At 29.4% G+C, this 24,430-nt stretch overlaps 1 protein-coding gene across 16 annotated transcripts in view; it reads left to right on the top strand.

Annotated features, from left to right (window-relative positions):
• Positions 1 to 12,943, top strand: part of LOC136978245 (voltage-dependent calcium channel type A subunit alpha-1-like) — a 637,477-nt gene extending 624,534 nt beyond the window's left edge. For 15 of the 16 annotated variants that reach the window (XM_067273927.1, XM_067273917.1, XM_067273923.1 and 12 more), the window contains 3 exons: positions 3,186 to 3,260; positions 4,281 to 4,527; positions 9,993 to 12,943. In XM_067273927.1, coding sequence (XP_067130028.1) covers positions 3,186 to 3,260; positions 4,281 to 4,527; positions 9,993 to 10,762 — 1,092 coding nt within the window. In that variant the 3' untranslated portion in view covers positions 10,763 to 12,943. Of the gene's footprint in view, positions 1 to 3,135; positions 3,261 to 4,280; positions 4,528 to 9,992 lie in introns of those variants that run through there. The other variant, XM_067273930.1, reaches the window with a different exon arrangement.
• The last annotated feature ends 11,487 nt before the right edge of the window (positions 12,944 to 24,430 follow it).

Raw genomic sequence — 24,430 nt, forward strand, 5'->3', positions numbered from 1 at the left:
CACATCATGACTCATAACCACTTTTCTTTCAGAAGGAATCCAGACTCAAAATCCATCCTTATTGTTAACATGCCCAACCAACTGTCCGAAAATAGCTTTATTGTCAAACTTCAATTGAAAATTCTTGCTTACATGTATGTAGTATCCAGTGCCAAAAATTCTCAGATGATCAAGTCTTCCTACTGGTTGACTGTACCATAATTCATAAAGGGCTCTGTTCTTAACTGAAGATTTTTCAGTACAATTCAAAAGATATACAGCAGTGTTGCATGCTTCCGTCTATGATCCTTTCGGTAATTTGCTTGGATTCAACATAGAATGTGCTGTTTCCACAATGGTACAATTTTTGCATTCAGCTGCATCATTTTGCACAGGTGTATAAGATGGAAGGATCCATTGTTCTATCCCTCTGTGAGCAATTCAGCAACTCTTTTGTTGACAAACTCTGCACCTCCATCACATCTGAATTGTTTGACAACATGTCCATTTGTTCTAGCTTCTTTTAAAAATTACTCAAGCACATCACTTACTTTGCTTTCCTGTTTCAAAAAGAAAATTTGTTGAAACTTGCTGAAGCTATTCTTGAAATATATGAAGTAATGTGCTCCTCCTAAAGATTTGGTGGACATCTACATGGATCAATTTGCCAGAAACTGTTGGACAATTTATTTTGTTTGAGCAAATTATGTATTTGATGTACTGTACTTGAATGCAGTGCTTGAATATATACTCAACAAGATGCATCATTATCAGACATTATTGGAAATCTATTGGATATTCTATGAGCATAAGTCAAATTCACACTCACTCATCTGATTAGAACATATATAGCAGGGGTGGGTAAGCAAGAGTTCAGTGAGAGCCGAAATGTAGGTTTTGCAAAATGCATGGGAGCTGCAGTTCTGTACTGTCGTGGCGGATAGTATGGTAAGGTGCGCGATTTTATTATATAATATAAATATATTATAAAAGAAATATTGAATTTTTTTAATAAACATATTTTCACAAAATTATAAAAATAAAATTGTAAAAATAATAATAAAAAACAGAAATTAACACTTTCAACAAGAGCCGCATTTGCCCATGTCTGATATATAGTGAGATCATAAACATCTAATATGTATTGCTCCTAGGATTAACTTTTTATTCCTTTTATCACTTCACAAAAGTCTACTGATTATATTGGGTAATATTTAGCTTATACACTTTCCTCTTTCATAAAAACCAAAGCTATTGAATTACATTTTTTTAGATTTTATAACAGATATAAGAGAGCACTAACTTTTTAATAACATTTCATTCTGATGGTACAGAATGAACAACTGTAGTATATAAACATAAATGAACACACCTTAAAATTTTGTAGATTATGAACTTTTCAAACTGGTTAACAAGCCTTAGATGACACATTGCAACATCATAAAATTTAAACTAGACACAAACGTAAACAGTTCACATTAGTCTAAACAACCTAGGAAGGTAGGTTATGAAAATGGTTGTTCAAGCAATCTACAAAATTTTAAATTATTCTCTAATCACTTATAAATACTTATACTATTAGAAGGCTAAATTTTGTTTTAAGTTTAGTCTTGTTCAAAATTGCAAATAAATTGAATCTAAGAAGACTGATGATAAAACCATAAATATTTTATTTTGTCACTACCATTTTGTATCCATTTCTTCAAATATATTATCAAATCATTTATGTTACATTCTGTGTAGTAAAACTACAGTAGAGCATCAATTATCCGACTCAATTGGGGAATGGAGTTGGTCGGATAACTGAAAAGTCGGATAACCGAAAAGTATGAAAAAATACATTATTAGTATAGTGTATTAGGCCTGGTTTAAATACTAGCCTCCTTTTCTTGGTCGAGCCAGTGCTGCCAGCTAAAACATGCAAAAATTTAACAAAAATAATATTAAAGTAGCCAAGACATAGCTAAATATTGTAGCACCACATCACTAGCCAACATTTGAATTTGCCAAATAGAACGCGGGTCGGTTAACCGATGTGACGGTTGATCGGGTGTCGGATAATCGATGCTCTACTGTAATTCTTAACTAATTGAGTTTATAAAATTCCATGGAGTAAACATATTCAAATTTACAAATTTAAGTGACTTCATTTAGTAGACTATATGAAGAAGCACATAGCATATATAAAATAAAGGATTAAAAAAATGAATGATTAAACTAATCTAATCTGAAAATTGTTCTACTAAATTAATTTGAATTTGTTAAATTCAAAAGTTTATTGTATTTTCTTTCTTTGTTAATAAAAATGTTATTATTTTATTAAGTGATGACAATTTTGGTTTTACATAATTTCTAAACCAATATTTTAGCATTAACTCAAATTTTATTTTCTCAGCTGTAAAGCAACAAAAGGAAAGTATTGTAATTTGTCAAATTTTGACTTTCTGAGTTTTTTGCATTTCTTGACATCTTAAGGTCCACTGATTCGAAATACATAAAAAAAAAAAATACAGGAACAAAATTGTGTGTACACCAGTATATTGCTTTGTATCTCAAGACCCCATAGACCAAAAGTTTTGAAATGTAACAGAAATATTTTTATTTGGACATTTATGCTATTACACACTAGAGATAAGCAGGTTATGGAGTCATATCTTGAATTGGATCAGACTTAATGAAAATTTTACTAGTTATTGGCATTTATGAATTTTTTAAAACACCTTAAAAAAGCCTTATTTTTGGTGTAACTTTTAGAAATTATAATTCCTTCCTCATCTCCTTAATCTTTGTGTTCAAGTGCTGGGAAAGTCATGCAAGAGCCCTTGCCAGCTTTTAAAAGTTAAATCTTACGATAATATATATTATTACCCATACATACTACCATATTACCCATACTCATACTAAATAAAAATGATAAACTCAAAACTTTGATTTAATCTTGTAAAAATTACTAAAAATTACAGAAAATTTATAATTAAGATATATTATGAAACCTTATTCTAAAATTGATTCTCTTCTACAGAAAAATTTTTTAATTTGGTTATTTTATTTCTTGAATTTTTCTGCCCTCCTGATTTGGAAGCTGATTAATTTTATTATAATCTATATGAGAATTTTGTGGTATTTGTTTATCTTTTTGAAGTTATGGTGTTACAGTTGATTGCAATTTGTACCTGTCTAACATCAATGATTTGGGGCATCACTAGGGTAACGAAATACGCGACACCAATTCACGTCAGCCTTCGTCATCCAACACCCATGGGACGATGGATAATCCTGAAGTGAGTTTATCATCATTCAAATCTGATTGTATTTTCCAATTAATTATAATTAACACGGCATTGATTTGGTTTGTAATTTACAAGTTTCTAGGTTGATGTTTTATGTAACTAGATATAATTTCAAATGACATGAAATATCATATTAATAAAAATATAAATGAAATTTTAATGATGATTTTTCTATTTGATTACAATAATAATACAAATTATTTAATGGAAAAATTGTAATAAAGCATGTCAAGAAAAATTAATTTAGAACTATTCAAAGATTTCTCAAGCATTGTTAAATACAGTACAATACATTATAATTGTTCTTATTTATTTTTTAAGATATCATTATTTTAAAATTATTATTAAATGCCTGTAATTAAAAATAATTTGGAAAATAAGTTAAATAATAAATTTTGAAAATGTTATACAGTTTCTAATACATTTAAAGTTAATGTCAAAATCTTTAATTTTAAAACTATATATTTTGATAATTCAAATCTTGGAACATGTTCAAAACTAAAACAAACAAATTTTAAATTTTTTCATTTTAATAAACTGCCAAATATTATAATTTAAACATATTACATATATTTCATTTGATTTGAATGAATATATTGTATTAGTTAGTTGTGATTTATTCAAGGTTCTTGTGCAGATTTTTGAATTTTCCAGTTTTTGGCACATTTTATTAACTGTCTTACAAGATTTTTAAGCAAATTTTTATAATCATCATCATTAATATCATATATTTTTGTGTGTTAGAAACGTTTAGTCAAATGTTTCTAAATGAACTTTTTAAATCATTCCATAATCAATTATAGGCATTATAAAATTTAAGGTTGAAAATATTATATAAAATGTCATATATACAATAGTTCAAAATGATAAAATAAATTTTTTTACAATTGTCAATACCATAATGATTACTAATTAATTATATATACATAAAAAATTCTGTAATTAACCTTTTGTATATTTTTATTAAGGTAAATTTTTCAGTATTTAAAATATTAATAAAAAAACTTTCAGCATAAAAATGGGCATTTGAGACCAAACGGACAAGAGATGCCTGAAAGACCGAGATCTAGATCACCTTCACCAGTCTGTTCCAGACATCAATCCCCAACTCCACCCAGAACAAGGGGAAGATCCCCAACACCCATTGAAAGATCTCCTTCACCTCGAAGAACCAATCACGAAGTCTCTTTTTCTGATGCAGTCGGTGATGTGGTAGATGTCGCAAAACAAGAAACTTTTATTAAAACTAAAGATAAATGTATGTATCTTTATTTTATCATCTTTTTACTTGAAAAATACTCAAACAATAAAAACTGTAAACCAGATTACAGTTTATACATATTTTTCCATATCCATCTCTCTGCACTGTGGGTATTGAGTGCCTTTTTAATCATACCCACTTTGTTTTCATCCAGGCCTACAGTAGGGGACAGCAAATGGTGAGGGGTGGGGGGCTCAACAAACCTGAGACAAACCAAAGAATTTTTTGGGAAATTGTTTGCCTGGATTCAATCCTAGTTTGCAGAGCAATGCCTTAACCTCTTCAATCATGACCAAGTTTATGTAGAATGTACTCTGTATGATGTATGTATATAATGTGTGTATATTGTGTATACATATACATACATTATATACATACAAGCTGTTTATATATATATAATATTATATATACACACTGGGGGGACAGAAGGGGCAGCTGTCCCAGGCCTTGCAATATTAGGGGCCTCAACTTGGCAACTCAATATGTTAGACGAAAATACAAAGCGATGACACAGCTTATAGAACGGCCTTAATTTTACAGTTAAATTCCCTAAAAAAATATTTGAGAAAAACTTTTCCAATTTTTAATATAGAAAACACTTTTTGCTTCAACTGTCCATAGCTAAAGCAGGTATAGAATTTATAATCAAACTAAAAGACCCCTAGCTGGACAATAAAGCCTTTTTGGTGTCTGGCACCAGTAATACAATAACAGAATATATAGGCCTTTCTGAAATTTCTTGTAATTCCTCTGAAATCCTTCTGAATGTAAAAAAATTGCAACTGATAATGAAATTACAGTAGAGCATCGTTTATCCGAAACCCAGTCAACCGAAAGCTTTCCAGTCAGACTGTGTCGTGCTCAATCGAATGTTTTTCATACTAGATTAACTTCTAAAGTATAAATATTTTTGTTTTTATATTTTTCAATATATTTATTTTGTTTGTACAAAATAAAGAAATAATTTTTAACGATACAATAGCCTCGATTATTATTATAAAAAATTTTCATTAGGCTTAAAATTGACGAAAATTCAACACAAAGCGACACACAACAGAGAACAATTCAACATCAGATAGATTAATATATTTTTTCAAACATAATTGGTTATCCGAACCACCCCAGTCCCCAATTGATTCGGATTAACAATGCTCTACTGTACTTCAGAATTTGAAATAAATCATCGATTAAAAGACCAAAAATTTGCTGAAAAATATTTTCATTTTGTCTTTTAACAAAATTATCAATTCAATAATAGATGGATTTATGTGTCAATTTCAAAGGCAAAATTATTGCTAGAGAAATATAAAAATGAAATAAGCAACAAAATTGTAGAACTAATACTGCTGAAGCATTTACAAATCCAATTTTAAACTAAGCATGAAACTGGCAGAATTACTTAAGGAAATTATCAACATGAGATTCGTGAACATATTTCCCAATATAACAATTGTGCTTCAAATTTTTTTAACCTTGCCTATGAGTGTAGCAGAAGGTGATTTAGTGTTCTGAAAAAAATTAAAAACTATCTACGATGGACAAGTAACATTCAATATTAATTACCAGATAGCACTATTTTAGACTATTATGAAATAATCACTAATGTTAAGCTAATGTTAAAACTAATAATGCTAATGTTAAGTGCACAAAGCTTCTGTAAAATAATTAAATGTAATAATCCAAAAATTATTAAATACCATTGACTTTATTTTCTTGTCCACAATTTTATTTTAAATTTTGAAGAGCCTCCAAAATATTAGTTGCCCCGGGCCTCACATTTTCTCTGAAAAGCCCTGTATACACATACACACACACACACGCTGTAGATAAAAACTTTGCACTTTGCTATATCTTGCTTCTGCTACATACTAGCTAAATATGAATATACAAGAGTAAATAATAATCAAACACCTTTATCGTTGCCAAGAAAGTTTAATTTTAAAACAAACTTTTTTGACCTATTCCATAGGCCATCATCAGGTTGAAAACTAACAATTGGAACAGTTCTGTTCCAGAGGATCAAATAATTTTATTCTTTGTTTTTATTAGATATAATTTTTTTATACACTATTCGTTTATTATTTATTATCTTTTAATCCGTTGTCAATTTTTTTGAAATTTAAATATTTGTATTTGATCCTCTGGAACAGAACTGTTCCAATTGTTAGTTTTCAACCTGATGATGGCCTATGGAATAGGTCGAAAAAGTTTGTTTTAAAATTAAACTTTCTCGGCAGCGATAAAGGTGTTTGATTATTATTTAATATTTTGCTGAGCACGTTCTATATAATATACAAGAGTAATTAGCAGTAGCAAATTAATTAATAATTAGCAGTGGCATTCAATGGCAGTTACCATGTATCAGCAAACTTCCTTTTCATGAGACCAAATTCTATTTTATTTCTTATGAAAGATAGCAGCATAGTTTAAAGTGCATTCAATAGAGCATCCTAAAATTATTAATACAAAATGTTTTTTGTCCAGTTAAAATACTCAAAAAGAAAGTGACTGGACATTGTCAAAAAATGGATGAAGGAAACTATTCTAGGTTTCTCTGCAAGGCCTCCCACACTCAAGGCAAGCATGATTTAGATTATTCTAAAAGACTAAGGTGTTTTAAATAGAAAATCCTTTAGTTTTTGAAAAACACAATTTTTCAGAAGACTGCTAATAGTTTGCTACCTTAAATGCACAATGCCATGCAGAAAAGCCTCATAATTTCCCCATCCATTTTATTTATTGAGTTTCTATTTCTTTTTGTTTTGTTTGATTTTAGGATTGTGATTTGAGAATGAAAATTTATTTAGGGTTTCCTCACTGAGAAAAGCAGGAAATGTCAGGCAGTGTTACCAAATTGAGTAAAAATCTTCCAGATTTAGGGAGAAATGAATTTTTAGAGAAGTTTCTTTGGGGACTTAAAAGTGTAAAGTTGATTCTAAACTAATTAGCTTCAACAAGAAAAAATTGTTAATGAAGTAAAAAAATAAAAAAACACTATATTATATCCTGTTTTCATAATGATAGCCTTTTTAAAATTTGACAAAAATCAGTTTTATTTTTTGCTATTTATGAAATCATATATATCACTACAGGACATCCTCATTAGTTCGAAATTCAAGGAATGAAGTAAGTAACTGCAACTTTGAATTATCTGAGATTTACATTTACATATATCTGTACAATATGCCAAATGCCATGTAAGTGATGTAATTTATTATGCAAACATTATAGATATCTATACAACATGCTATTTTTGTTAATTAATAATAATAATATAAATTTGAAGGTAAACAGTATGCGTCTGGTGAAAACCTCACAGGTTGCCCAATAGATTTTATAAAAAGTAAAGCAGAATTCCTTGAAATGTAGTCCAAATTATTTTTAAAGTGGCCCAAAAAGTAGTAAGTTGCTCAAATGTATTAGTCTAGCACTCTACAAATATTTCAGTCTTCTATTGATACTTGTAGTCTAATCTTGCAATCCCAAAACTCAGTTGTATTTTATGAAATAAGAGAAAAAAAGGGGTAGTCCATATGTAAGGTGTTATTTTCCTGATATACTGAGGTATATAGGATACAAAGTTGGGCAATAGGCAATACAATAAAAAAAAAGGAAAGGACTTTACACTTTTCTCATACAGGTGAGGTAAGGACATGAATTTAATCCTGGATCTTACAGGCTTATTTATCTACATACAATATATACATGGTTAACTCTTAATTTCTCACAATTAATTTACATGTACTGAGATTATAGCTATTTAACATACAATTACTGACTTATTACATGCCTGACATACAAATATCTAGGTGACAGAAATCCACATGCTATTCTACCACCTCTCGGTGGGGTCGTATGAACCAACAACACAACAATAAAGGGGAAAAAAAAACAAGTCTTACACGTGTCCATTGATAGTTATAAAACAATATGTACACAATTCATATTCATACTTTCATACTAGCATTGGATGAGAACGGATTGTTTCACCACCTCCAAGCTCTCTCCAATCTCTCTCCTTGAGCTACCCAACGTGCACTTCTTGTAATTCTCAAGTAGATGTTGTATAACAAACCAAGTCCGAAAGGCAAAAGATCCTTTCTCAGGCAAAGCACTTCCATTTATACCTTTGTTGACATCACGAATCACACAATCAATCAGCTAGTCCCGCAAGGTTAACACATAAAAGGTGGTCTCCAAGCACAAAACGGAAACTGGCACGAATAATTATACAAAGTAACAAATGAAAAAAAAAAACTTAACATTCATAAGGCAAAGAAAACATAGGTTAATTTTAGTGACGGATCACTACAAAGGTGACAACCAAAAATGTGTTATTATAAAAGTAAAACCATATTGACCAGATTAGAGTTGTTCTTAATCTATTGTTCTCTTATAGCATGGAGGCACTTCAATCTAAACAAGAGTTAACATATATGTATCAGTTTGGAAAGAATTTTGAAGTAGCCATATTTCCAAACTGAATTCCTTAACATGTAAGTCTATATCCTTGGCTGGGACAAAAGAACAGTTACAAATTAACAGGATTTTGAACTATCTGAGTTCGAATTAACGAGGATATCCTGCATTATTCAGTAAAACTTCCCAATTATGACCACTCAGGAAAAATCAAAGTGGTCCAAAACAGTGTTTGTCATTTAAATTTTAATTTCAACATTAGAGAATTTGCAACAACTTACAAAAACAAGAAAAATATCTATTCAACATTTAAGATATTTTAAGCAAATAAAGTAAAGACTACCATTAACAAACTCAAAAAATTTTTGAATTTCAAGTTTTTTGACAAAACAGTAACTTTGAGTGTTATTAATTGATTGATTGATTTTGATTTACCAAAACAAATTTCAAATATCGAAGCCACTCACAGAGATGTTTTGTGATCCTCTTTGATATTCAAAGTAATGTAGTCTGATGAAGGTTTCTGAATGAAGTTAAAATGTTGTTGCAGCAATTGGCAACATGCTTTCCCCAACTTTTGTGACAATGTGCTTCTGCCCGGTCGACCCATGGCACCAACATAATAATTATAACATCATGGTGCCATGTGTTTGTAAGCTGATGAGGGGTCCTTGTACCCGAAATGCATCCTTACCTAAATTTAAAATGTGATTATTAAAGACTAACTTTTTTTGTAAAAGATCTGGTCCTTCTTTCTGTCAGCCTTGATGTGATAAGCCCTCCAAATTGTTTAATCCTATTTATTGGGTTATCTAACTATATCTAATTTATAGTCATGGGCTAAAAGCGTAGTTTATTATTACATTTTCCATTTAATCAATGGAAAAATTTTGGGAAATTTTTTCTGCTGGTCACAAATGAGATGGCACAAAGGGAAGTTTTACTGTATATTCATTAATAAATAAAATTTATTTGTTTTCTATAAGTAACTGTTATATTCTTAAGTAAAGTGAATTTTCTTATTTATTCATATCTTTTTCCAGCTTATATAAGAGAAGAATCTTATCTTTCCCATCCATATGATGCACCACCTCGAGGGAGATCTCCTGTTCGAGATAAATTTTGGACGGAAGAAACAATACCTCGGGATCGTGATTATCATAGCTCATGTTTACATCGTCGTTCCCGAACACCCAGTCCAGATCCAAGTCCTAGCCAAAATGAATACTATGGCACAACTCAACTGCAGCAGCGATCCAGAAGTCCAAGTCCATCTTCAGTCCACAGCCTGCCAATCCAACGGAGGCCAAGGGGAGGACGTAAATTGCCACCAACCCCGACCAAACCTTCTACTCTTCGGCTTGAAATTCATTCGGTAGAAGGTATCAACTTTCCTTTGGTTTCCCATTCTCCCACGGTGCCCCAGCCAACTAGGTCACCTGGCAAGATTAACTTTCCCAAAGTGAATGCCTCGCCAACCCATGCTGTGTTCCAGATGTCAACCCAGTGGAAAGAAAGGACAGCTAAAGCTAGTGGTCCTCACATTAGAAGTGTCAGATCCAATCCTGCAAAAGAGACTCGCAGTATAGAGCGAGAGTTTTATCCTCAGCAGCCTTATACAGTGTTACGGAGGAATGAAGAACCACTAAGTTTTGAAGCAGCTGCAGCTATAGGACGAGGTTCTCGCTTGTTGCCTTCACCTCTTCCTAATGGCTACAAACCAATGCAGAGGAGGGATCCAACTCTTTTAAATGTTAGGACGAGAAGAGTTAGGGTCAGAACCAGCAATTCAGATGAAGATGACTGGTGCTAGCAAAGGATTTGCGGTTTAGGCCGCATATTTCCTATAGGAAACATTAAGACGAGAAAATCGGTTCTCAACTGTACATAAATATCATTGATTTTTATTTTAATTTTGAATGAGAATCAAATGATTCTCTAATGAAAACAAAACAGGAACTATTTTCTACCACATCTGTGTTCATATAGAGTCGGGGGTTTCCAAATATTATTTCTGTTACCATTTAATTTCAATTTCTTACAAGCACTGATATCAATCATTTGAAATTTTAACACATCCAGCTTAATGAGATTTTTACTAATGTATCTGAAGTCAAAAAAATTCCAATGAGCAAGTTTTTCATTTGTAATTAATTATTTTTATGTTTGTAATAAGAAATCTTATACATAATACTGAAAATATATATAAATTTATTTCAATTCTTTTGTAATAAAAATTATCATCTAATTTACATGAAATGTTTTCTTATATTAAGAATGTTATAAAATGTTAAGCTATTATCATAAATTATTTTATTTATCAAATATGAAAATAATGGTATAAGGTAAATATTTTCTTTGCATGCAATGTATAATAAATTTGTTTGAATATATTTACAATGGCCAATGGAAACAATTTGGATGCCCCTGACATTGATGTCACAGTATATACTTACTTTAAAAAGGACCTGTAAAGAAACTTTTTATTTTGTCTTTTAGATTCTAATTCCCATTCTAGAGACCAATTCTGTCTTTCACGGCTATTCTGTGATAGAATCTGGATGCTCACATCTATTACTTGGATTCTTCAGGACATCAACATATCACAATTTTCAAAATTTTCACCATTTAGATTGGTGGAACGAATTGTATCTCTTCATTATAATGTAAATGCATGTGATTCTTATGATCAATGTCAATCTTTTACTTAATACTCAGTTGTTAATCCCTTGTTGGATTTAACAGCAACTTTTGATTAAATTAATCAACATTTGTAAAGCTGAAATTATAATTTCTTGGAAAATTTCTTATGAGATCTAGAAGTAGTGTCAATGTGTTATTTAATTTATAAATCTATGAAAGTATTTCTTCCCTTTTTGAAATTTCTCCAATACTACATGGGTGAAATAAAGATTTATTTTAATAGCTTTTTCAGAACTGGCCAATTTACCAAATTCTCATTACTGTTATTATTTAACATCTTATTCTCTGAAAAAAGTGCCACCAGCGAGTGGAAAAGAAAGCTCTAATTCCTGTCCATTGTGCCAACCATGTTGTTGGAATGGCAAAAGAAAATTGCCAACTCAATATTCTACTCACTAAATAAAGCATTAGAATGTTAATTTGTAAATAAAATTGAGAGATTTGAAATTTATTTAATTTTTCTAAATTGGATGTGGAGCAATTCAGAAAAAAAAATACTTTATTACGATGAAGATATTGTTCCTTATAACTGTTATCTATTGCACTTTAGAAATTTTGGGAGGAGATTGTTTAGAAGCTTCACTAATATTCCAGACAGTAAGCAAAACTGTTAGAAGTTAAAATTTTATTTCTGGATTATCCATGATTTGCAGCTGATATTTATATTTCTGTTTTTAAAGAAAATTCATTCCAGATTAAAAAATTGAAGTAAAGTATTCCTGATGCTAGATGAATTATATCAATTTTTTCTCTCTATATACATTTTTCTACCAAATACAGCTAATTGCTGTATCTGATACTTTCTATGCAACTGTAAAGGCAGAATTTATAATAATTTAATTATTTTATTGCATGTTTGGCAGTATGGTATCTGAGCTTCAATCTTCATCAAATCATTGAATGGTGAAATGAATAAAATATATATAATGTATTGTATAACATGTAAGGATTTAAGAGTATTTATATTGAATTTTTGATTGACACAATAAGTATTTATTGGTGAAAGACATGTAAAAAATATTAATGGTAAGCAACTGTATTGACATCTGCTTCATATTTCAAGTTTCTTTCCCTCAAGAAAAAGCTGCAACAAGTGCCAAGCAGAGTTGACTGTTCACAACAAGATATTTGAGGGAAAACTGGAGCTTTGTGCCTTACTTGTATTTCTGTGGCAGATTCTACTTGTCTCTAGTCTGTCTATTTTTTTTCTTCTTTGTGTCTATTTGTACTTTAAACTCCAGGTTACCTGTTACCATCTCGTTACGAAAGGAATAAAATTTCTTCATTTAAATATTTGCCATTTTTTATTTTTGTTCATATCAAATAAAAATAGATTTCAATGTTTATTTCAATATATTTTTTTAAAATACAGGAATTTCATTTGAATATTAGATGTTACAATTTTATAATTGTATAAATGCCCAGAAGATCAGTTTAGAATAACTTTGTAAACATTAAATTAAAAAATTGGATAATATCTGTGATTATTGTCTCCATTTATATTTCATTCATTATGAAAATTAATCAAATTATGTCACTGGGTTATAAATTCGTATTATTTATTTTATACGTAATGTCATATTTAAGTATTTATTTGAAATATAAAAATTTTGGAAATAATAAATTAGCATTGCTGGTAAAATTGGGTAATTGTTAAATTACATGTTAAATTTGGAGCCATGCTACATTTAAAAAGAAAAATAGTACTAATTACAAATTAACATTGTAAAAATTGTTGGTTATTATTTTTTAATTTTTCTTCGTATTACAAACTGAACATAAACTGTTGTTGCATATCAGACAATTTGACTGCTGATTAAATAAGAAAGATTTAATCTCAAGCATTATTTTTAATGAAAAGAAAATGTGTATTACTTATACAATAAAGAAGGATTTGAAATTTTATGAATATCATATTAAAGAAAATCATTACTTAAAATTTTCAGATTAAACATAAACCATTACAAAAAAATGAGAGAGTAATTTAATAGCTTAACATCACAAAATTTCTAATTTGAATTATTCAAAAGTAAATTAAATTTCACTTTTTTTTTTACTTTTTATAGGCTTAAATTATTTTTTAGAGAAGAATCCTAGAATTTTGTCTTTTTGATGATAAAAACTTAAACTTTTGCTATATATATTCTTTTTCTTCCTTCTTTGTAACATTTTTTAGAGTCATTTTTAATAAAAAATTAATTTTTATTACATATTAATTATAACAAAGCAATTATTCTAAATAGACTCTCCCATATCCAGACACTTCCTTGTCCAGACTGATCAAAGGCAACCAAGAATTTCTGAAAATATTTTACACTACAACAAATCTTACCTTTCCATACTGCAGTGTGTGCATTTTTTAACTTTATTTTTTTTTTTTAAGATTACCTTTAAGTATGTAAAAGGGCATAATGCATCAATCACAACTGACATGATAATGATGAGAGATTGGTGTGATGTAGCAGCTCATCAGCAAATCAAGAACAAAATAAACAACTTTAACACACTACTTTGATGCTTATTTTTGAGAATTAAAATTAATTTTCAAATTAAAAAAATTTTTTTTATATATATAGTAGACATATATGTTACAGCCTTACTTAAAAATTCTCACACACACTTATCTGGATCACTCTTGTCCACATTAGTTTGGATATGAAAGAGTCTGCTGTATTTCTTAACTGTTTCAGAATATATTTTGATTTTAATAATAAAAACACATTATTAATATTGTTATATAATCAATATTAATAGAATAAGTAAATAAAACTTTATTCAAATTTCACTATTTTTTTTGTTCCCAAAGCCAATTTTAAAAATATGCAGTTTAGATTTTGTGATTCAAGTTTTACTGCATAAGCCATATTCACTACAATGGATTTTTAGCCTTCCTGAATTAATAACTATTCCACTAACTACAAAATTTCTACTGTTATGTCTAAGTTACAGTGAATGCCAATTTATATAAAAAACCATTTTTATGATATTTATCAGCAAGGATATAATTGAGGGTACATGGCAGTATACACTGTATACTCTATACTTTCTTCTGAGAAATATTGTATATCCTCTGGTTATGTGATTTATTTTTGTATAACCAGATATTCTTAAGATTTATTATTGTATAGTAATTTTTTAAAAGTAACTACTTGTCATAATCTTTCTAATATCAATTTTACATGTTGAAGAACAAAAGTATTATAAGGAGATTTAGAAATTAAAAACTGGCTTGTTGGACTCTTTCCTCAAATTAAATCAATGAAACTAGGAAATATATTTTTATTTCTATAAATTTTGTAATATATTACTTAGGATATAGTTACAGTATGCTAATTCTTATTTATAATGAATAATATAACCAGGAAGATTGGTCTTTTGGTTTTTAATATGCAAACTTTATAAAAAACAATTTTTTTAAAAAGACTTTTCACACTATTTTTTTAAATAGTGTGAAAAGTCTAAAGTTACATTTCCAATATAATTGATAGAACATCATAATCCTATGTAGATATTTCGAAAAATATGCTAAATGTAAACAAAGAGGACATACTGTATATCTGAGATTTTGGTGGTTCTAAGAGGGGCAGTACAGTATTTGATCCAGTTCATTTATAAGAGATATTGGTATAAACATATTACTTGTTTTCATCATTCTACAATTTACAGTATTGGATAATTTTTAAACTTGTTGCAATTTGTTCCTTGATTTTTATTAATTTTTTTCTGCACTAAAAAAAATTTGTTAGAAGAAAAATTGCAATACAAGTACAGTCAAACCTGTTTTTATGCGCTCTTTTTATGTGCGATTTTTTTAATGCGAATTTTTAATTTGTGCGGTATAGTTGGCGACTAGTCTCGTGCGATTCGTCATGTCTTACGTTGACTTATTATAGCTAAATAAACTTATTATAGCATAAATGCACTTATTATAGTAATATTATTCCATGAATATGCGAAAAATGAAATAATTTACTTTTTAAGTCAACAAAACACCACCTGGACAAAAATATGTAAAACAGACGATAGACCAGACGATGCAGTCAAGTGCTGACATCTGTTGTCAATAAATTCTATTTCGTATGGTTTTGAGTTATTTTCTATGTGAGACTTTTTTTATGCGGTCCCTGTTGACCGCATAAAAAAAATATTTTTTAATTGTGTCGCGAAAACTATTATTTACAGCCATTCGTGAAGTTTCGTGAGATTTTTTTTTAATGCGTTTTTTAAATGCGGTCCCTATCCCCCGCATAAAAACAGGTTTGACTGTATATTATTTGTCATACAGCATCATAAACATATTTATAATGTTGACTATATTAATGCGTATAAAGCAGTTGTTTTTAACAACTATTAATAACATAAGCAATTAAAAATATAGTTTCCCAGTTAACATCTTCCTGCAGAATAACTGATTTTAAGGTGCATATTACTAATGTTAAGCAGGAGATGCCTATATATAAATTACACTACTCAACAAGTAAAAAACAAATTTATGAGAATGGTAATATAAAGGCATTCTTTTTTTACAAATATGGCAAGCAATAATTTTCCAGCACATATAATTACAATAAATATAAATAAAAATTATATTCTAGAACTCAATAATATATAAGTAAAAATAGGAGAGAAATTCAACATATATCAAACTGAAAAATTGTTTTATTTACAAAAATATATATATGAAATTACAATTATGCTCAATCTACTGTCAATAATTTTTTGAAAATGCTGATTTTCATTTATATTCCATATCACTTTCTCTCATAAGGAGTCTCCCATTATTCCAGGATCTTACCTTGATACCATTGTTCCATTGTTAGGATATCTTGGTGGAACCTCTCCCCTTGCTCATCAGAGGGCACCCGAATTTTCGGGGGGAAAATTTAAATGCAAATGTAAAAAGTTTAGTTTAAAAGACATTGTACAACCCATTTTATTCTAGTTTTCAAGAAATTTTCCTAGAAGTTTTTTGTAGTTTTCTATTTTTCTGTTGCTCAAAACTGTTACAATTCCTTTAAGAGACTTTTTGAGCAAACTATGCATCCTGCAGTAATTTTCTGATTTGAGGTCCAACAAATATTTCTTCTTCATGCTTAGTGTCACTTAGTTTTAAAAAAAATCTGTGTTTAACCATATTTGAAAGAAGTACCTTCTATAGCCAGTATTTTGACAAAGAGGTTTTTATTAATCCAAATTTTACATGCAATGGAAGTAACAATACGTTTTTGGGATTAACTAGAGGTATATTCTTTACGTTAGCTTGGCTTGGAACAGGTTCATCTCTTTGAGGCCATTCTTTTACTTTAAAATGATTTTTTCTTGCTCTACTATCCTATCCCACAGACAAAGAAAATAATATTTGGTGAAACTACTCTGAAGTTCTGGTATCAGCCCTATAACTTTTAAGTCTCCACATATGGATGCAGAGACAATGTTAAAATGCAGATAAGATTACAACTCAAAAACCTTACATGCCAGAGAAGTTTTAACTTCATTTTTGTGTTCAACACAGGAATTAACAAAAACACCTTTTTTCTCCCACAGTTGCAAAATGGCTCTAAACTAATGTTGAAAACATGACAGTGTATATGTCACAGGGATATGATAAAAGTGGGGATTTGGTCAAATCCCTAAGGGAGATGATCAATTTACTGAAGATGTTAAAATAAAGGTTCGATATTGACATTTCCCTAATTAAATGAAGTGATTTGATCAAATCTCTAAACTAGTTTTGTGAAATGAAAAAAACGAATCAACAAAGTAAGAAGTACTTATATGAAAAGATAGAGATAATGCCAAGTTTATTTTTATTGAAACATATAGATTTGTGGCACCTGGAGTTACAGAGGATGTTATTTTTTTTAAAGGCACATCTATTTGTTTTGCATTGTACAGTACCTTGGATTTTTCACAGGAACATTTCTTAAACCATTGACTTCTGAATAAAGATAATTTTCCAGCAATTTCTCACAAACTTAGCTTTATCGGTGGGATGGTTTCAGTAAATGTGGTTGTAGCTATTTGAGGAGCGTTTCTAGAAAGCCAATCTATTATAATGCCAGCTGAAGTACCAATTTGGTATAAACCATATTTTTTTTTATCTAATACTATCCCCATAATATTATTTCCATCTAATGGACCTCAACAAAAACTGTGGAATTCAATAACACGTCCTTAAATTTCTTCAATGAAAAATCTTCCATTTTTTCAGCTGACATTTTTAGGTATTTTGCAGCATGTTCCCTTTGATCTATAATTTTCTTTTCTTTTTGGCATAAGTAGCATAAAATTTTCAATCTATGTCCTTCTTCTTTTACACTATTTCCACATATTGCATATTTATCTTATCTTTTCTCTAAAATAGTACAGGTATTTAATCAAATCACTTATTTTTTTTTAGGGAAATGACTATAGAATTGTCATTTTAACATCTTCAGTAAATTGATCATCTCCCTTAGAGATTTGACCAAATCCCCACTTTTATCATATCCCTGCAACATGTACATAGATACAAAAATGATAGATGATAATCAATTTTATTCCACTTTCATAAATACGTAGTAGTTCTGCTTTAAATATACTTTGCCAGCATTATAGCTTGCTTCATAAATGCAATCATTTCTTGAACAATCACAAAAAACTGAATACAGTGGTGCCTCATACTTCAAGTTAATTCATTCCAAGAAGCTGTTTGAACTCTGAAGTGTTCAAAGTCCAAATCAATTTTTCCATTAGAAATAATGCAAAATGAATTAATTCATTTCCATGTTTTAAACAATACTTATTTTGATAAATAAAATATGTAAATTTCATTTACTAGTTGCACATCATCAACTTCAGCCATTCACCACAAACGTACCATTTTCATCTCATTTTCATCATTGATGATATTAATTTTCTTCTTAGACTTCATTGTTTTCATACACTTCTCAGATGCCAAGCTAATAAGTAAAGGTTATATTACAGGCATGGGCAAATGCAGCTCTCTCTGAGTTACATGTGGTTCTTGCTGAAAGTGTTAATTTCTGTTTTTTATTATTATTTTTACAATTTTATTTTTATAATTTTGTGAAAATATGTTTGTTAAAAAAATTCAATATTTGTTTTATATTATATTTATATTATATAATAAAATTGCGCGCCTTACCATACTATCCGCCACAACAGTACAGAACTGCGGCTCCCATGCATTTTGCAAAACCTACATTTCGGCTCCCACTGAACTCTTGCTTGCCCACCCCTGTTATATTAGGTTGAATAGAGAGTTTTTGGGTATTTTTAACAGCTGTCAGTATTTAACATAGATGTGTGATTTAATTACAACAGTTGTGAAATTTAATACATTACTGCTAATATCAGATGTACTCTGTTTAGAAGCTTATTTTAAACTTTTTACTTTGTATTTTGTTTGAATAAAATCAAGTAAAAATGTCTTCAGATAAAAAGCATATCAGGCATATTATGCTTTGTGTTTTGGAAAGAATATAATGCTGTATAAACAGTAAAAAACATTTGTAATGTGTATGGGAAAGATGCTCTTAAATGTGGTTTAAAAAGTTTCAAAGTTTGACATGTTCATTCAGGAAATTTTGAACTAAAAGATACAAAATGTACTGTACATGGTGCCCAAAAGCTGTCAACATAGAAAAATTGCAGAAATAAATTGAACAACAACACACGATATATATAACCAAATACACCAAAAATGAAATGAAAAACAGCACTGAAAACAAGAACATAATGCAAGAATGAGAGAGAATTTGGGCATACAATAGATTGCATTTATGTTTTGAGGGCATTTTTTTCCCTGTGTGTACAGTTTAAATTTTGAAGCATCATTCAAACCCTAAAGCAAATTTTTGTCAAATTTAGTGACTGAAGCATTTGAAGTACAAGGTACCATTGTATTTTGTCCATTTATTTATAAAAATCAGAAATTATTCTTCAGTAAAAGACAATATAACTAGCAATTTGCAATAAAAGATATTATTTATAATTAATTAAAATTTAAGTCATTTATAAAATAGTGTCTTATTTCATGATTTTTAATTAGTAATTTTAACATTATTAAAGAATTCAAGTTCCATTAATTTAAAAATCTGCATTGTTGGAATTCACTAGTTTATATTGAGAATCATTCAGTTGCCTGAAAACATTCAAGAAATTAAGCCTTCATCTAGAGATATAAAAGTAAACTATTATATAACTCTTCATAATATCTAGATGCTGAAATCAAGAAGGGACAACATTTAGGGGTAAAATGGATCAATTGCAATTTTGGTGTTTGGATTATTATAATTATCAATTTTAGTGCTAATGAAATAACACAATTTTTTCCTGAAACCTAGTAAATATCACACATCTAGGAGAGTGAAATAAATAGTTTATTCCTAGTAAGAAAAGAGGTAGTTACAGGATGGGGTATAAAATTGTTTTATATAGATTGGCACCTCTATTGCTTTCATTCATGTATTCCTACAACTTTTTAATCATCATTTCCAACATTTTGATGTTTGTTCTACCACATGACAACCACACAGACTTCACTTAGTATTGATCCAGTTTTCAAATTAATCTTTGTAACTTTTTTGTCATTGCATACATATGGTTTTGTCAATTTCTCCATACAGGAAAGCAGTTTTTATATTAAATTATTTCAGTTTTATATTATTATGTTACAAGAGATGATAATTCCATTATTATTGAGTCAAGGTACACAACAATACTGAACATTTCATTGAAATCAATTGGTTTTGTTTGAACCTCAAATCACAACTCTTGCTTTGTAATGCTGAATGCTTCTATCAGCCTATCTTAATCATATATATCATTTGTTATCTTGATTTTGTGGAGGATCAGTCAAAATCCATGTCCCATTTTGCTCCAAGAAACTAATTTCTTCACTCATTGCTTTTGATTCTGTAACTTTTTTCACATTTAAATGGTTTGTCACTCTGCAATAAGAATATTTTTGTTGGAGTCAACCTACTTGCTTTGTCATTTTATTCCACTTTTGTCTCATAAGCAATATCTTCATTTCTACTATCTTCTGATTCTCCATTAAATTATTAAAAAAATAAAAAATGTCAGAAAGGTAGGCTAACTTGATTAATGAATTGACATCATAGAAACTGTCTTTGAATTCAAATATTACATCTCTACCCATTGGAAATATTGGTCTAAGAACAGTTCCTTCATTTGAATAAGTCTTCTTAAAACATTCCCTCTTGATAGCCATCACACTGCAAAAATGTTCATGTTCACTCCCCATTTCTTTGCACGTTGCAGAGAATATTATTGAATTCGGTGGACGAGATTTTATAAAGTTATGAAATCCCGGACAATGAATTAAAAACCGGATGGGTGGCAACACTAGCTGGAACATAAGGAGAGTCGGGTATAAACATTCGAAATTCTTTTAATATATGAAAGTTTCTCGTTTTTAATTCCAATATTTCTTTTGTCTTTTTAAAGGACTGCTTATAAATACTATTTAAATTCGGTTTTGAACACTATTTATTCATAAATGTCATTAATATTTATATTTCTATTAACTGTCACTTTCATGATTTTAGACTTTAAATTGATTAGACTGTTTTTTGTGTACAATTTGCATTCATTTTAAAATATTTTTAGGCATTTTTGTTAAGGGTAAGAAAAGGTAGTCAAAAAATTTATAGTTAAGCCTGTATATACATTATTAATATGGGATGCCTTCAGGATTCCAGAGAACTCTGAATCAGGAAGAAAAGGGGTTAATGAGAATTATATACATTTAATTATGGAAATGTATAGAAATGTTAAACCATATGTTAAGATAGGATAGGTTTAGTGTTACAAAAAAAGATTTAGGATGGCTTTGGAGTTTATCAAGGTTAAGCCCATATCTTGTTTCTATTTATTAATATTAGGTAAATTATTGTAGTTTGCAGTGAGAAAAGAGCTATGATATATGTTATTCACAATTTATATTGTGTTTATTAATGAGATAGAGAGAGATTAAAGTTAAGCCAAAAAAAGTTAGTAACAGGTTAGAGAAGGGGATTAGAAGTTAGTAGCTTTAGTTCTTGGATTTCAAATATAGGCTGTTAGAGGAAAAAGAGGAAGTTCCAACTATTTAGACAACATATTCAACATATTTACAGACACACAATAACTCAGATGATTAGAGCAGCAGTCGGCAACCTTTCCAACCTCACGGACCACTAGACTCACAATTTTGAATCTCGCGGACCACTATCGTGCATTTTTTTAAATGATACAAAATCTGTATAATAATGATCATAAAAGTTCAATTTTACTATATTAATATGAAACTCACACATTTAATTATAACAAATTAATTCAAGCCTACAGTTCATTGCTGCTTGTTTGAAATAAGTTTATGGATTCTTAATGCTTTCCACGAAGGACGACAACTGCACTTACAATATTGTTCATTATTTATTGACAACAGTCACTTAGTATTTGGTTTTAGATTCGAATAAAAATCCCCAATGAGTGAAAAAAAGCAACTAAGCATTTTGCTTTTCTTTCGTAATACTTCGCGTAACCTTCAGTTGATCAATGTGTAACTTTCTCCACGGACCACCAGTTGCCAAGCCGCCGGATTTGAGGATGATGAGTTAGAGGTTGACAAATAAACTAGGTAAATGTAGGATGGCAAGAGTTCAGACAATATTATTAGATATTGACAGTGATAGTGATTAATGATGACATGGAGTCTAAAAGAAAGACATGTTAGTGATATTTTAAACCTATATAAATAAAGGACAGGTGTAGTATGCCATCAATAGATCTTCATTCATATTCTACTTTTGATTGTGCAGAATATTATATAAATTACCAAACTATGTAGAGCCAATGTGAGTGTCATAAGAAATGTAATTTCTCATGTCAAAATACAGAACTATTTCATCCCAAATACTATTTCTCACTATATTAAATCAAGTAAAATTATATAGCACACTTTATGTAGTGTTAAAATTAATAAATTATTTAAAAAATAGTTTGTCTTTATCTGAATTAAATTTCTATGGCTATTTAAATGTATCAGAGGATAAGCTATGGTTTTCCTAATTATATTGATATACGTATGTAATAAAACAAAACAGTAAAATGCAAATTTATTTAATAAATAGGTAATGGTAAAATAAGTAAACAGATATATTATACAGTACAAGAACAGTATGTACAAAAGTTTCATTCACAATATGTATCAATATAAGAAGCTCTTTTTATAATGTTTAAAACTGTTGTCTTGAAAATTGTTGAAACTACTATCTCAAATACTATAGTAGAGATAACAGAGACTTATCACACTGCTACTGGTAACATTAAAATGACAGAAGATTGCATTCTGATGATAGAAGTGTCATTTTTATGTTACCAGTAGCAGTGTAATAAGTCTCTGTTATCTCTAGTATTTGAGATTTTAGTTTTAACAGTTTTAAACAGATCTCTATTTAAAACCTGGATAAATTAAATGAAAATATAACTATTTTCGATTTATCTACATCCTCATCTGTAATTTAAAATCATCAACTTATTAATGTTTTTTATAAACGAAATACACTTTTTCTTTCTTTATACATGATATTACATTTAAAATTTTATTACAAATAAGATTTTTTGACATGACAGTAGAAAAAAAGTTACAAAAATGCTTGAAAACGAGAAAACTACCTACTAACCAAATAGATAAACTTCTCGCCATAGAGTGACTCTCATGCCAGCTATCGGCAACCTAAGAAATTAATTCTACTGGAGAGCATAGCGCAATGACCAGTATATCTATCGACTCTGGTTATGTCTGTTTGTCCACTGTGTCCTATGTTGAAGTTCAACCCACACTACTCACATGCTACATTGCTGTCAGATTTTTCCTTTTTTTTTTATACACAAAAATTTGCTAGCAGTGCAGCAGTGAACTTAGTTTTTCTTTAGCATTCTTCAATCGTATTAAACAAAGAGTAACACGCAAAAGCTAGAAAGATACATCTATTATGAATATAGGGTAGTCAGTTTGGAAAATGAGTTTGTTTATATATATATGTAAACAAATTTGCAAACGAAATCAGAACTTAATAGTTATCATATTAACAATTTACTTTTTAGAATCTATAACTATTATAATTATTATCTGATAATATATTGAGCAGAGCTAGACAGAACTCAGCAATGACTTTGACATTCGTGTGAGGTTAAACTCCTCTGAAACCACTTAACCGACTTAAATCATTTGTTGCATACAAATTGAATCGATCTTGGTCTAGGTTATAATGCAAACAGCATTTTAAAATTTGATCTATAACTGTAGATATACAAAGTACACAACGCTAAGTGTATGAGCAAGCAGAGCAAGGTGTTTGGCCACAAGGGCAGACGTAGTCTATACAGTACTTATAACTGTAAGGTCCCGGACAGAAATCAAAATATGTTTTGAATGATGAAAATCCAACAAGATAGTTCAAGTTCTCACCTTTCAAAATTAAAACAAAGCAAGACTTAAAGCCTAGCTTAAACAATAAAAGTTCTTTCAATCAAAATGGAAAACAGTAGTTTTGAATTACAAGGAGAATATAAAAGTTTGAAGGAATTTTAGATGAATGAGAATTGGGTTAAGTCTCAAAAATGACTTCTCCCGCACACCAAAGATTTTGAAATTGTCACTGGGAGATGAGAGAAGACCAATTGGAATGCAGAATAGAGGAGAGAATCTTATAAAATTGCATGTTTCGAAGATAACATTCTTTGCTCCAAAATTTTGTTTTTTCGT

Source organism: Centruroides vittatus, unplaced genomic scaffold, assembly GCF_030686945.1.
Source record: "Centruroides vittatus isolate TY-2023 unplaced genomic scaffold, ASM3068694v2 contig_5, whole genome shotgun sequence".
Lineage (NCBI taxonomy): Eukaryota > Metazoa > Arthropoda > Arachnida > Scorpiones > Buthidae > Centruroides > Centruroides vittatus.